At 36.0% G+C, this 15,968-nt stretch overlaps 1 protein-coding gene across 4 annotated transcripts in view; it reads right to left on the bottom strand.

Moving 5' to 3' along the window:
* Window positions 1–659: 659 nt before the first annotated feature.
* LOC115031561 (uncharacterized) overlaps window positions 660–15,968 on the bottom strand; it is an 89,358-nt gene continuing 74,049 nt past the window's right edge. For all 4 annotated transcript variants that reach the window (XM_085841678.1, XM_085841679.1, XM_085841681.1 and 1 more), the window contains 3 exons: window positions 6,056–6,478; window positions 5,721–5,761; window positions 660–1,833 (listed from right to left, as the gene is read on the bottom strand). In XM_085841678.1, coding sequence (XP_085697804.1) covers window positions 6,064–6,478 — 415 coding nt within the window. In that variant the 3' untranslated portion in view covers window positions 660–1,833; window positions 5,721–5,761; window positions 6,056–6,063. The remainder of the gene's footprint in view (window positions 1,834–5,720; window positions 5,762–6,055; window positions 6,479–15,968) is intronic.

The raw sequence follows: 15,968 nt of genomic DNA, 5'->3' as shown, positions 1-15,968 counted from the left end.
CATTATCATAATTGTAGTACTTATTTTTAAATAAAGCTCTAATGGGATGATGACCCACAACAATTATTTATGTTCACAAATGAAAGAGATACACTGCCTCTATATTAAATTTGACTTAAGCAGCACAATATCTGAGCAACTGGCTAACCTCTATGCTGTTAGAATCTACCTCACACAGATAACTCTGAGTTACTACTTACCAATTTCTTTGTTCTGTTTTGGCTGCTCTTGCCTTAATTGAGCAGCCCTCTGGGTCATATTCTCCTGGCCCAATTACATAGTGTCTCTGCTTTTCTCCCCTGCACACTCCTTAGTCATGGCATCTCTCTCCCTTTCTTCTTCCTCATGGTCCCAAGTCTGGGAACCTTAAATCCTACCACTGTCTTTCCTCCGGAGCTATTGGATGCTGGTATCTTTATCAATCAGAATTAACTGGAAACAGGATCCCAGAAGCTACATGCAAATCCTCTCCTGCAAACAGGTTTTGGGGATCCAATTAACATTGAAATACAGTTATATTGAGGCAGGCGGTACCTCCATTCCAGTATAGATTAGTATATTTATATAATAGATATTTTTATTTTATTTGTATATTTAAATTTCTTATATTTTAAAAGGAATTAATGAATGGGTAAATAAATAAATAAATAAATAAATAAATAAATAAATAAATGAAAATGTAGCCCCTAGAGTAAAGGTTAACAACTGAACTCTCACATATAACCACTTAGAAAGATAAAAACATCTAGTTTTCCTGAAAGTAAAACTAGGTACATCAACCAGGACAGTCCCTCAGGTTCAGCAGTAGAAGAATCACCAATAATTTGACTGCACAGTTTTCTGAGATTTTGAGTGTATGCATTAACATGGATACAGTTTGTTTATGTTTTTGTTGTTGTTGTTTTGTTTTTTTGTAGTTTGTTTGTTGTATTTTGATTATTTTTAGTTGTTTGTTTTCAATGTGGTTTTATTTTCCTGATTTTGAGGGAATTATTTTCTATTGGACTTTATTATCATTTTTTGGGTTTTTTGTTGTTGTTGTTTTGTGGATTTTTATTGTTTTTTGGTTTTGTTGTTGTTTTAATTTATTTTGTTTTCTTTTGGCAAAGGGGCTTAATGATGGCATGAAAGTAGGAAAGGAGCTGAAGAAATTGAGGAAGTGGTATAATATCATTGAATATTTTAATTAAAATGTTGTTTTAAATAATGAAAAGTATAATATACAAAAGTATTATTCAACAAGACCCCCCAGAGCGCCCAAGGACTGAACCACCAACCAAAGAGTACACATAGAAGGGCCCATAGCTCCAGCTGCTTATGTAGCAGAGGACTGGCTTTTCTGACATCAGTGGGAGGGGAGGCTCTTGGTCTTGTGGAGACTTGATGCCATATCATAAGGAAATGCAGTGAAGGGGAAATGAGTGGGTGGGCTTGGGAGCACTCTCATAGAAGCAGGGGGAATGGATATGGAATAGGCAGTTTGCAAAGATGAAATCAGAAATGTGGACAACACTTAAAATGTAAACAAATAAAATAACCAATAAAAAATTACAAATATTTTCAGTACTTAAATATCTTTTGTAATCTAAAAAATCATGGCATATAATAAAATATCATCTAAATGTGAATTAAGCAAACTTGTAGTAAATGAGAAAATATAAAATTTGATTCAAATTTATACACAAGCAAAAATGAAAGTCAGTAATGAAGAGATTTTACAATACCACCAGCTAAATGTGGTGATCTGTATCTGTCGTGTTCTTCGCGTGATGCTGGGAAGAAGCATGGTTTCAGAAATGAACTCGAAGTCTCAGATGGCAGCATAGTGAGACTCTGTATCAGAAAGATAAAATATGCATTAAAAAACACACTGGGGTTAATGTAACATTTGCACATTTTAAAGTACAAACAAAAGTATATGTCTATAAATACTTCATAATTGAATGTGAAGTAAGTGCTGAGAACTTTTGTAAAGTATGGTATAGAGATTAAAGAAATGTCCAACATCCTTAGACATCAGGGAAATGAAAATCGAAATGATTCTGAAGTTCAATTTTATATCTGTCAAAATCAGTAAGATCAAAAACTTATGTGATAACATATGCTGGCAAAGATGTAGAGTAAGGAGAACATTCCTCCATTTTTGGTGGGAATGAAAAATTTTGCAATCACTCTGGAAATCAACTTGACTGTCTCTTAGGGAACTGGAAATAGCTTTACCCAACACCAAGCTATACCAGTCTTGGGAATATACCCATGAAATGACACACTATATCACAGAGACCCTTCTCACCTATGTTCATAGCACCTTTGATAGCCAGAAACTGAAAACAACCTAGATGTCCCTCAACTGAATAATAGTTGAAGAAAATATGGTACATAAACACAAAAGAATACTATTCCGGTATTAAAAACAAATACATGAATTTTGCAGTTTGAATGGGATAACTCAGAACCACAAGGCCATATGGTATGTACACATTTATGAGTGGATATTAGCCATAAAATTCAGGATAAATATTCTACAATCCACAGACCTAAAGAAACAGGGTAATATGGAAGTCTAAAGGTAAGATGCACAAATATCACTCATAACTTGATAGTCATCAGAGAAAAATAAAAAAAAAAAGACAAAACTGGGTAGGAAAGGAAGTGATGAGCTGTGCAGAAGGGATCATCATGTTTGGATAGAGGTGAGGTGAGAAAGGGCTAGGAATGAGAATAAAAATAGGTGGAGGGGCATCTCTAGTGACTAGCTGGAGGCCTGCAATGGGAGAGAATACAGGGAGTATAGTAGGGTGACATTAGATGAGATTCCTACCAACGGGGGATATAGTAACTATGTTGGCCACTTCCTATAGCCAGGCAGGACTCCTAGATGAGGGACATTGGCCTCAATCTACCCACAAATAATTTAACAAAAATTGTTTTGCCTAAAAAAAGTGCCAGTACAAAGATGGAGCAGGGAATGAGTGAATATTAATGTTTCCTCAGAGGCTTTATCTAGTAGCTGACAGAGGCACACAAAGAAACTCACAGTCAAACATCAGCTAAGGCACACAGGGAGTCTTGTGGAAGAGTGGAAGAAAGAAGTGAGCAAGACAGGGGAATCAAGGCCACCACAAGACGACCCATATATTTAACTAACATGGGACCACGGGGAAGCACAAAACCTGGACTACCAACTGTGGTCCAGGCAGGCCCTAGACCTTGATTTCTTACACATTCGTAACATATGTGAGCTTGTTCCCCATATGGGTCCCCTAAGAACTGGAGTGGGGGCTGTATTGGTCTTTTTTCTCTGCCAATGCATCCCTGTCACCTACCTAGACAGCCTGATGTGGCCTCAGTGGGACAGTATGCACTTAGACATTCAGGACTAGATGCCTAAGGGTAGAATGATATCCAAGAATATTCCTCTTCTCATAATAAAATGGGCCTATGGGTGTTGAGGGATTTGTAACAGTGGGAGTAGGAAGGAACACAGGAGGGATGGGGCTGTCATCAAGATGTAAAGTGAATAATAAAATAAAAATTAAAAATATAATGTGCCGTTCTTCCAAAGCAAGATAACATATGACACCTGAAAGAACAGGGTAATGCCATAATCCATATGAAAATAAACTACGTAATGAGTTTTTCCATATAGTTTATAAATAAATACAAAACGTGCAAATACACCTTTTCCATGTACATAATATATAGGTAACCATATCTGATCTAGTAACAAAAATACCACATTGAAATCTTTCTCATTTAATTTTGAGTTTTATGCAAAATTGCCTTATGCTAAGAGCATATGATTTTTTTCAAATTCTTCTTTCTGATATCTGTCTATAATTAGTAGTGTATTGTTTTACATGGTGTTAGAAGTATATGTAGTGCTTTTGATGATCTGGGTCTTGTACGGATAACCCATATGTATCACTCTGCTTTCAAAATAGGAAATCAGTTTAATTTGAAGTGCTAACCTAATTCATATTCGAGAACTCTGTGGTATAAAAAATGGTTTATAACTCTGTGGTATAAAAAAATATATACTTTCAGTACTAACAGCAGTAAGTTGAATTATCACATTATATGAGTCTTTAAAATAGGTTGCCTTTTAGTGGACTATATTTGGCATATTAGTCATCCATTTTAACTGCTTTCATTATGAAATATCTGTATGCATAAGAAATTGTTAACAGAACAAATTCAACAATTTAAAGGTGACCATAAACACATTTTAAAAACTATTACAAATACCCATATTCATTTTTAAAATTCTGATTATTTTACTAGAATCTTAGTATTATGACTAAGCCCCTAATTCAAAAATCTATTTAGAGAATAGAACTGTACTTCCACCAAAGCCAGATCATTTATACTTGGTCCTATGGCCAAACAATTTAAAATTCATAAGGAAATTCATGATAGTTAACTTTGAAAGAGCATCTTGAAAAACACAATTGAATTGAGAGCATGATATACCATTTCTACATTGGAAATAATTATAACTATGGCATACTCTATTGTTATATGCTTAAATATATAGTTCAGATGAATAAAATGTATTCCTCAAAAACATGTAATTCAGCCAACTGTAGTGGTCTGTGTCTTTTAAATTCTATTACAGAAAATTATAACCATGTGGGTCTCTGAGTTTAAAGCCAGCTCAAACTACATGTGGAGTGCCACATCCTAGGCAACATAGTAGCTCTTTTCTGAAAACAAGACTAATTATATACCATATGTGTGGAAATATATGTGCATGTACTTGTTTATGTGTGCATAGATGTGAGGTATGAACACAGGTATGTAGAAGAAAGATGTGAATATTACTTGTCTTTCTCAATTTTTCCCATTGAGAAATTTTGAGACAAATTCCACCATTAAACTCAGATCACTATAAACTTAGATCAATAAACTTAATAGATTAGCCAGCCCATGGTAGGGATACAAATAGACAATGTCCTGTCCATTTTTTGCTTGTTTAAAATATGAATATTCAAAGGAACCAAGCTCAAGTCTTTCTACTCAAATGCATGGATATTATAGACTACATCAACTCCCCCGTTTTGAGCACACATATAAGTTATAATAAAATAATTAAAAAATTAAACAACAACAGCTCTAATACAATGATGAAATGTGTATGGTACATATGAAAAAACTACCACACACACTATATATATATATATATATATATATATATATATATATATATATATATATATATACAAATATATATGATTAACAACCCTTAGCACAATTAAACAACTTTGAAATATGAATTATACACTATGAAGGTTAGCATGAGTCAAATAAAAAGCTCAAATTTGTTGGGCAATATTGACTTTATAGAGTTAGGAAATGAGCAGGAAATACTAAACACAAGAGTAATTAGCTTTTATCCATCCCAGAAGTGATGTGCTACACTTAAAACCTCTGTTTCGTCAGTTTTTCTATGCTGGTTAAGTTTTATTCATTTTCTCTCTTGTGTATTTTATTTCCAGAAAATAATTCCACTCAAAGTAATAACTACTACAAATATAATAGTCAAAGAAAACTAAGAACAATTTTAACAATAGGAAAAATTATGGGCTCACTGTTACTAAGTGCAGACATCTTCAACAATAAACTAACAGACTTTCAAAGCATACAAATGAAAAGAAAGTACCGTGCTATGTATATTAAATGCAAAACTAATGGACACGTAAAATAAAAAAGTGACTTACCTACACAAGTAAATTCTTGAGTACACATTTCTCCAAGGAAGCTATACAAGGAAACAAATAGGAAATTAAATATATATATATGTATATATCAACACGTTAAGCCTTAAGAAAGCAACTATCTAAACAGTCTTAACACAGATTGCCTGACTGTAAGAGCCATACTGCAAAGTGAAGGAAAAATTGAAACAATTTTAAAATGAGCAATAGATCAAAGAAGGTAAAATTAGCAATTTAATTTACTACATATACTGCATATTGTGTTTGCACGACTTTGAAGGCTATTTGGTATCTTTCAATTATTTTATTAGAATTTCATGTTTAAGTATTATATTTACCAACATTTCTACCACATCAAACTCTTTCTATAAACGTAGACACAATCACTCATTATTTCTTCTTCGCCTCCGCCTGGTGTTCCTGGTCCTCCTGGTCCTCCTGGTCCTCTTGCTCTTCCTGCTTCTCCGGCTTCTCCTGTTTTTTCTCCTCCTACGTTGCTGCTGCTGCTGTTGCTGCTGCTGCTGCTGCAGTTGCTGGCACTGCTGGCACTGTTGCTGCTGCTGGCACAGCTGCTGCTCCTGCTCCTGCTGCTGCTGCTGCTGCCCCTGCTGCCCGTGCTGTTGCTGTTGCCCTTGCTGCTGCTGCCCTTGCTGCTGACCCTGCTGCTGATCCTGTCGATCCTGCTGCTGCTGCTGCTGCTGTTGCTGTTGCTGTTGCTGTTGCTGCTGCTGCTGCTGCTGTTGCAGGCGCTTCCTTCTCCTCTGTATTTGAAATATGAAATATAGTTAATAGGAATACCATATTTTAGAACCTCAAATATTTTACCATGCCACCATCACTTATTTCTCTGCTCAGGATTCCAGATGGAGAACTATGAAGTTTCCTAGAAAAATCGGAAGACTATGTCTCCTTTAAGGCCTATATGTTACTTTTTAGATTTTACTCCATGGTGTGTTGACTAGAAAACAATATATTTTTACTTTTAGAAAATATAACAATAATTTAAAGAAAAACAAAACTCAAATGCAATCCACAGGTATATGAGACAAAATTTTAATTTTCACTATGAAAGAAAACAATTTTTCACAATATACAGATGCAAAATTTATAAGTGCTTTCCTGACAGAAGGTACAGTAAGTTTTCCATAAATCCCCAAACTAATTCACAATAAAATTTAGCCAGAATTTTCAGAATTTTTTTCTCTCTTTCTCTCATTAATATATATTGTGAGGTTCCCATGATTATTAAAACTTTGTGAAGATAAACTGAGATAAACTGAACACCAGTGATTGAAGCACACACACACACACACACACACACGCACGCACGCACACACAGACAGACAGACAGACAGACAGACAGACAGACAGACAGTTAGATAGATAGATAGATAGATAGATAGATAGATAGATAGATAGATAGATAGATAGATAGATAATTTCAATGGAGACCTCATGGATTCAAAACTGAGTATAGGCATCTGTCTCATTGCCTACTCCCTTACATGCTCTGAGGACTGATGAATATGTACTTCTTCATGAACGGGTGTGATAAGAGGAGTAAAAACAATCTAGGGAGCTTTCATGAGGTAACAGTTGGATAACCTGGCTATTTGATTGGAAAACTTGAAGTAATATCAAGTGGAAGAGTCTGAGAGCAGTCCTGCTTCTGCTCCTTTTTCTTTCCTTCTTACTGTTAAACTCATATTCAGATGAATGCATATGTACAACAAAATGGTCAGTATTCATAATATTGTTAACATAGTTATAGTATAGTGACAATCTGATAAATGTTTTAAGAGCACTAATCACTAGAAGGAAACAGATCAATTATATTCCTTTAATAATGTTATTTTAAATATTTTATCACATTTGCTTCCCAAATGAACCAACACTCTGACATGGCATTACATTTTTATTAAGCTCTCCATGATTATTAAAATATGGTGAAGATAAACTGAACACCAGTGATTCAAGGACCAAAGTTTGTCAATGCAAATTCCAGGACACTATTTAAAACACATTAAATCATTATGATATCCTTCAAGACAAGGATATGTTTCAGAATTTGCTTAGCTATGCACAAGCAAAATCTGTAAAGTCTTATGAAATCTGGGCATTTGTTCTTACAGGACCCACAATAAAGACAAAGGTCAGGACTAAAAACTATTTAATGGGCAGAGTTTAGGATTTATCCATCTAGAAGAATGGTCTTCACCCTTCCTAATGCTTCAGGACATTAATCTAGATCAAAAGATTGAGCTGACACACAAGAATTTTGTCAGTACTTCCTAAATATTTTGAATCATAAAATATCTGATAAGTATTACATCTGATATGGAAGTCTGCAAAGAGTTTGCAAACCACAGTCTAAGAAATTCTAATCTTTAGGGGCCCTATGTTCCATCCAATAGATGACTGTGAGCATCCATTTCTGTATTTGCCAGGCATTGGCATAGCCTCACAAGAGAAAGTAGAAAAGGAACTAAAGGGGTCTGCAACCCTATAAGAGGAACAACAATATGAACTAACCAGAACCACCCAGAGCTGTGTCTCCCTAGATGGCTTGTATAAGGAAAAGGTGAAGAAGTTTTATGAGCAGTTTATTTTTAGTTTGAAACAACACTGCCATTGTTTATTTTTCCTGAAACTGCATGATACTGGCAAAATGTAGTTTACATGTGAGGTTATCCACATCTCAAACAACAAATAGAGCATGTTTCTCTTATATTCCGTACTGAACCTTAGATGTATGAAGATAGCCTAAAATAATTACAAGGTCTAGAATACTTAAACAGCTCACAGGATGGAGGAATTTTTTTAGAAGAACATAGATGAAATGATGTAAATGAGAAATATGATATAGAAGTTTTTTTCTGGTAATGAAGACAATACTGAGTTTCAAAATAAGTCAAAAGAAGGAATGCAGAAACTAACTGTAAAGGTCATAGGTAAAACTAATTTGTGTTTATTTAAATTATACATATGATACATGCACGTATATCTGCATGTACATATAAATAATGTAAAATATATTATGTTAATTGTTAATAGAATGTACTCCAGCAGTAGAATAATCCTAATACATAAAGCCTCCTTTGTAAGTGGATGATGGTAAGAGGACTGCAAGAAATTTGCAAAATAATATATTATACTGCCCAATTATTTTGTCTTCATGACCTTAAAGGCAGAATCCAATTTCTGAATACAGTACACACTATGCACTACCTATTTATAAGATTGTCACTGAAAATAACCTGGACACCTGCTATCCCTCACATAACATATAAAGATGCTATGTATGCTTCAAATAGATGGGGGGAAAAACTTCAATATTCCTGCGCTACTGAATAATCAGTGAACCACAATGTCAACAGAGTTATTTATTTTTTTATTGGATATTTTATTTATTTACATTTCACATGTTATCCCCTTTCCTAGTTTCCCCACTGGAAACGCTCTATCACATACTTCCTCTCCCTGCTTCTATTCGGGTGCTTTTCCACACACCAACCCCCCAATCCACTCCTGCCTCCCCACCCTGGCATTCCCCTACACTGGGGCATCAAGGCATTACAGGAACAAGGGACGGTCCTCACATTGATGTCCAACAAGGCCATCCTGTTTTACATATTCAGCCAAAGCCATCGGTCTCTTCACCTGTACACTCTGGTTGATGGTCCATGATTGGTTGATATTTTTGCTCTTCCTATGGTTTTCAAACCCCTTCAGCTCCTTCAATCCTTTAATGCCTCCCTTGTGGACACCATGCTCAGACCAATTGTTGGCTGCAAGCGTCTGCCTGTGTTTTTGTCAGGCTCTGGCAGAGCCTCTCATGAGATAGCTATATCAGGCTTCTGTCAGAAAGAAATACTTGGCATCCACCATAATGTCTGGGTTTGGAGTCCATTTGTTTTATGTTAGAGCATCTTTTTGGCTTATTTTATAGAGCTGAGCAAGGAGGCAAGTTTAAATATAGTGGGAAACAAGTATGAAGGTTTAGGTAATCCAGGAAAAAGGTCAAAATGTGAAAAAAAATTTACACTGTAATTATATATGTAATAGGAAGTTGTATTTGAGATTTTCTAAATACACATTCAAATCTGCTATCACTGTATGTCTTCACAATTTGATGGAGGACCTAGTGGAGAAGGCTTTTCAAATACCATAAGTTTGAGGCTTTGTGTTCTTTGCCATGGTCCTGCTCATGCAAAATTAAATATATTCACTTAGGATTTTGCTATGTCTTCAAGAATTTTTATTTATTTATTTATTTATTTATTTATTTATTTATTTATTTATTTATTTATTTATTTATATTCTTTGATCTTTTTACAGTCAATATTTTTGTTGTTTATTTGTTTGGTTTTTAATTTTATTTTATTTTTGAGAACCAGCAGTCTTAATTAATCTGGATCCCCAAGATCTTACAAATACTGGACTACCAAACAGACAGCATGCACCAGTGGATATGAAACCCCCAACACATAACAGTAGAGGACTTCTAGGTCTGTGTTCACTCAGAGATGATGCGCCTAACCCTCAGAGACTGGAGGTCCCAGGGAGTTTACAGTTCAGTCTTTATCCCACTCCTATTTTCTCCTCTGACCGTTCCACATTCCGTATCTTTTTCCTGTCTCCAAGAGGATGTCCACACCCTTTAGTCCCACCCAACTAGACCTTCCCAGTCCCTGAGGTCTCAAGTCTCTTGAGGGTTACATGTATCTTCTCTGACTGAGTCGGGACCCAGCAGTCCTCTGCGGTATATGTGTAGGGGGTCTCATATAAGCTTGTGCATGCTGCTTGGTTGGTGGATCAGGGTCTGAGAAAACTCAGGGGTCCAGGTTAGTTGAGATTTCTTGTCCTCCTATAGGGTCTCCCTCCTCCTCAGCTTATTCCAGCCTTTCCCTAATTCAACCACTGGGGTCACCAGCTTCTGTCCATTGGTTGGGTGTAAATATATGCATCTGAATCTCTCAGCTGTTTGTTGGACCTTTGGAGGGTAGTCATGCTAGGCTCCTGTTTGTAAGCCCACCATAGTATCAGTAATAAAGTCATGACTTAGAGCCTCAACCTGAGCTGGATCCCACATTGGGCCTGTCACTGGGCCTCTATTTCCTCAGGATCTTCTTTAATTTTGACACTTTTATTCTGAGGCAATGTCAGTCTTTGTCATTGAGGAACATTTCCTATATGCAGTAAAATGCTGGGTCATCTTCACATATCCATTCTTTTAGCCATTGTCTTTTTTGGGGAATTATGTCCATTGATGTTAAGAGATATTAAGGAAAAGTGATTGTTGCTTCCTGTTACTTTTGTTTCTAGAGATAGAATTATGTTTGTGTGGCTATCTTTTTTGAGTTTGATGAAAGAAGATCACTTTCTTTTTCTAGGGTGTAGTTTCTCTCCTTGTGTTGGAGTTTACCATTTATTATCATGTATAGGGCTGGACTTGGGGAAAGATGCTGTTCAAATTTGGTTTTGCCATGGAATATCTTGGGTTCTACATTTGTGGTAATTAAGAATTTTGCTGGGTATAGTAGCTTGGCTGGCAGGGGGAAAACTTCAGAAGGTCTAGTAATTGAATGGAGGTGTGTGGCACTGGGGCATGAGGAACTCAGGCTAGCCACTAGAAAGTCCCAGATGCCAGGGAACCAAGAGTTTCCCAGGACACAATGGAGGTGACATTAGCAGAAACATCCAAATAATGGGAGATAAACCTGTAGAGACCATATCCAGTGTATAGGCCAGCCCCCTGGTTGGGGCGACTGACCAATATAAAAAAATTTAACCGAGACATATTCCTGTCTAAAGAAAATGCAGGTACTTTGTGGAGGAAAAACAGAAGGAATGTCCATCTAGTGACTACCCCACTTAGGGATCTATCTGTTCTGCGGACATCAAACCCAGACTCTATTGCTGATGCCAATAAGCCCTTACTGACAGGAGCATGGCATTGTGGTCCCTGAAAAACTCTGCTATAGCATGACCAATACATATATGGATACACTCATTCTACCATCATAAGACTGAGCACAAGGTCCCAAGGAAAAAGAAATTAAAGATGCTTAAGGGGATTGAAACCCCATAGGAAGAACAACTATATCAACTAACCACACCCCACAGGCACCCACTGACTAAACCACCAACCAAAGAATATACATGGATGGCATCCCATTACTCCAGCTGTAGATGTAGCAGAAGATTGCCTTATCTGGCATAAGTGGGAAGGTATGCCATTGCTCCTATAAAGGCTTGATGCCTCAGCACAGGGAGATACTAGGACATTGAGATAGGAATGGCTGAGTGGAAGGGGGAGGTGAATAGAATACAGGGCTTGGATATGGGAAACTGGGAAGAGGGTCAACATTTGAAATATAAACAAATAAAATAATCAGTAAAATATTTTGTTCACTAATAATATACAAATATTTCATGTTTGGGCAAATCAACTGCATTCTCTAAAATGAATTGCTATCCAATATTTGTTATGAATATTCTATCCAACATTCATATGCTTTGTATCTTTAAAAACAAATGAGTTCTACTCTGCTGCCAAGATGAGGTTAAGGGACTATACTTCCAAGAACTACAGCCAATGATTAGCAAGGCCAGGTCATCTGTTTTATGGCCCTGAGGTCATCTATCCTGACTACCTTAGGTGACCACAGGGAGGAGGGCATTACCCTCCCCCCCCACACACACACAGGGTACCTCATTGCACACAGGGGTTTGGGCCAACACTCACCTGCTCATCTCACCCCTACCAAAAGTTCCAGGTGCTAAACATGTGAGTTGCATGGTAAGATGTCCTGAGTGCTGCATCCAGCAATGCTCAGGGACAGACCTTCCACTCTTGTTACCTGGGCCAGAGATGCTGGGGAGTCTTGGAGAGGAGCATCACCCCCAAATTCTCTCTACTCCATAGCAGAAAAGTGGTGCTGTTAACACTTTCTCACTAAGACCCTTGGGAGAGCCTACCCACATATTTTGGAATATGGGTAGCCTCTCAGGGCAAGAATCCATGAAAAAATACTTTGTCTTCTTCAACAACCCATTAAATGGAAGTACTCACTCTGATAATGATGGGGGTCCATGAGTCTTGCCCTTGGAATAGTATAAGGATTGTACCAACAATAGGAGCTCTTAACAATTCATAACATCATCAAATACTGGTTCAATGCTGATGATATTACCACTGGCTCATGTAATAAAGACTTTATCTTTGAAATGCAAATTTCCTCGTATATGATCTCAAGAGGTCCTCCCTCCCCTTTGTGGGATATTTCAGCAAATACCTTCCGTGTGGTGTCCTAGGAGCATCTTGCTTTCCTGGCATCTGGGACTTTCTGGTTGTACATCTCCATCTGCTACCATGCCTGATTCTTCCCCTCTTTTCCCTTCCCACTCTTCTCTTCCTCCCAACTCCCTCCATCCTCTACTTCCCTTGATTCTTTTGTTCCACTTTCTAAGTAGGACTGAGGCATCTATTCTTTGGTCTTCCTTCCTCTTGAGCTTCATATGGTCCATGAGTTGTATATGGGTATTCCATGCTCTTGCATCTGTCATGCTCAGGAAAATTATTAATTTTACAGCACTAAGGGAAAATTACAGAATTACTAAGCTGATTGAACTGCAAAGATCTTAAAGTGTTCTGTATATGACCGATGAATCCACAAAATTTAACATTATTCCAATACTTTGACAATATTGCAGAATGTGGGCAGAAAGATTATAATCTCCAGCAGAATAGGGCACCTAATGTTTGCAAATTGTCTTACATGTAAACTACAAAATCTGCACTCAAAAATCTAAAAAACATATGTATCTAAGAAAGATTAAGAGAAGGACATCACAATAGCTTTATTAATGTGTATCTAGAAAGCTCAGGAACCCGCAAGTACAGTACAGTATTTCAGATACCTAAATAAATATGAGATCAAGAGATAAAAGTCTATAAGGAAAAGCATTGAATTTTGATATCTAACAGAAAACAGTTACCTCTAAAACCTCACATTCAGACAACTGCCACTATATACTGAACAGATTTAATTTTCCGCTCAAAAAATGAAATTATGTATATATACACATATTTTTTATATAACAAAAATTAGTGAAAAATGACATAAACATTAAGGATCAATTAGATCATGTGGGAGGGAAAGAAAAAATATATGAAAAATAATTATATTAAAATCTCAAAAATATAACAAATTATTAAAATATTTGTCTAGTACCAGATATATAAAGAATATCTGACCCTCCACTTAACATTTGGAAAACAATCCTATGTATAATTTCAGCAATGTTTTCTCTGGGGAATCAAACAATTTATAGTGGTCAACTTATAAATTTAACAAAGGCAATGGGCTATGTACTGCACTGGGTATCTTGTGACCAAAAGTTTCATCATTGGTCTTCCCAGTACAAATGATGGCACTCCAATGGGTACACTGGTGAGCTTACATTTTCAGGACTTCCTTGGCAAATATACACAAGATGTGTCCTAAGGTGACATGAAGCTATATTTGTGGTCATAGAAATTGTAGGAACATGAAGCTGTTCAAGTACTGTCATTAAATGAGGGGTTGGGAATAGTTAAAATCCCAACACCTTGGGAAACTAGAGGGAGATACTTCCAAAAAGTCCTCATTAATAGGTGAAAAATTACAGGCAAACATTCCCTACTAAGATAAGGAGAATCAATATCACTTAGGAATTCAACTCAAGAGAAGATTCAACCCAATCCCAGTTGGTAAACCCTCTGTAAATATGTATGTAAAGAAACCTATAAGATTACTCATCAGGCTATATTATTTTATGGGATGGATGCACATGTACAGAGAATCAGACACACAGACACACACACAAATACACACATAAGCTGAGACACAAACCACTGTGTTTGTAGAGGAATTGAGTTTGACACTATATGAAGTGGCCATGAGATGAATTGGAAGGGGATACTAGAATTGATATAATGAAATGCAATGTGAATTTATGAAATAAAAATAGATAATAAAATTACATTTATAAATTTATGTGTGTATTTAAACTTCCAAATAAACAATACACATAAACAAAGGCAAGTCTTATGTAAAACATAGAGTGAACTAAATGTGATTTTAATATTTAGTGTATTCAATTAGCATACAAGGGAAAATATAAGTGCTGGAATTTATCCTTTACTTGCATTTCTTTATATTATGAAATAATAAGAGTCACAAGGGATTTAATATTTGAATGGTGTGCTGTTTGTTTCTTCCTGTCATATAGTAGTAGCATATGTTGACTGAAAAAAAGTAGCAGCTTCAGAGAACATTTTCACAAATGTGAGTGAAACGAAGTGGGAGAAAACACTAGTATTTTTAGATGCAGCTTACATCTGACATTCTCTATGTATCTCACTGTTTCCTCTATAAAACTGATCCTTGTAGATTACTCTCCACAGTGAATTGGCAGTTGATTCAGTGTCGGTTGCTGGATCATAGGTACCTGCCTGCTTTTTATTCAGTATAAATATTACTCAACATTTTTTCCCGTTGAGACATGCCTTGGAATAAGTATTAACCTGAAACAGAAATCATTATTTTTTTCTTTTCTGATTCATTTGTGATTTTGTACACTACTCCAAATCATGTAAGAAGCACACAATTCAAGGAAATATGACAACAGAAGTAACAACATATTACAAGAATATACTGAAATTTTACTGCAGATATTTGGGTACATCCATTGATTGGAAAACTGCAACAACATTTAATGTCTGTCTGCCTGGAAATTAAAGAAGACATATCTCTTTCTTCCATTTTTTTCTCTTTAGAAGAAGGTTTTGTTTGCCTACAAGTAGTCCTGTATTCTCTCATGTTCTTACATAATGGAAACAAGTCAAAGAAAATAGAGACATAGCTATAAACTTATTTATTTATTGTGTACCAGAGTTTCAAATTTTTATTCTTAATGATTATTTTATATGACCTACAATAACCATTCATGACAATATTTTGTCCTATCTATAAGATCTAGAACAAGAAGGGCAATAATTTAGGGTATGGTGGACACATTTTCTTCTCCTATAGCTTAGGCTATATGTAATCTAATAGCTAGCCTGTCAACAGTTTATAGCCATTGTGTTCTTATTTTTCATGTGAAGTTTTCAGTGGAAAGAGTGGAATTTCTCTACTTAGACAAGACAGAAAACACAACCACATTCCCATTCATTACTATAACATTTCGTTGGCCATTTAAACT

This window comes from Mus caroli, unplaced genomic scaffold (assembly GCF_978045245.1).
Source record: "Mus caroli unplaced genomic scaffold, Mus_caroli_1 scaffold_8, whole genome shotgun sequence".
Taxonomy (NCBI): Eukaryota; Metazoa; Chordata; class Mammalia; order Rodentia; family Muridae; genus Mus; species Mus caroli.
The sequence above is the reverse complement of the archived record's forward strand: the minus strand, read 5'-3'. Positions and strand labels throughout refer to the sequence as shown.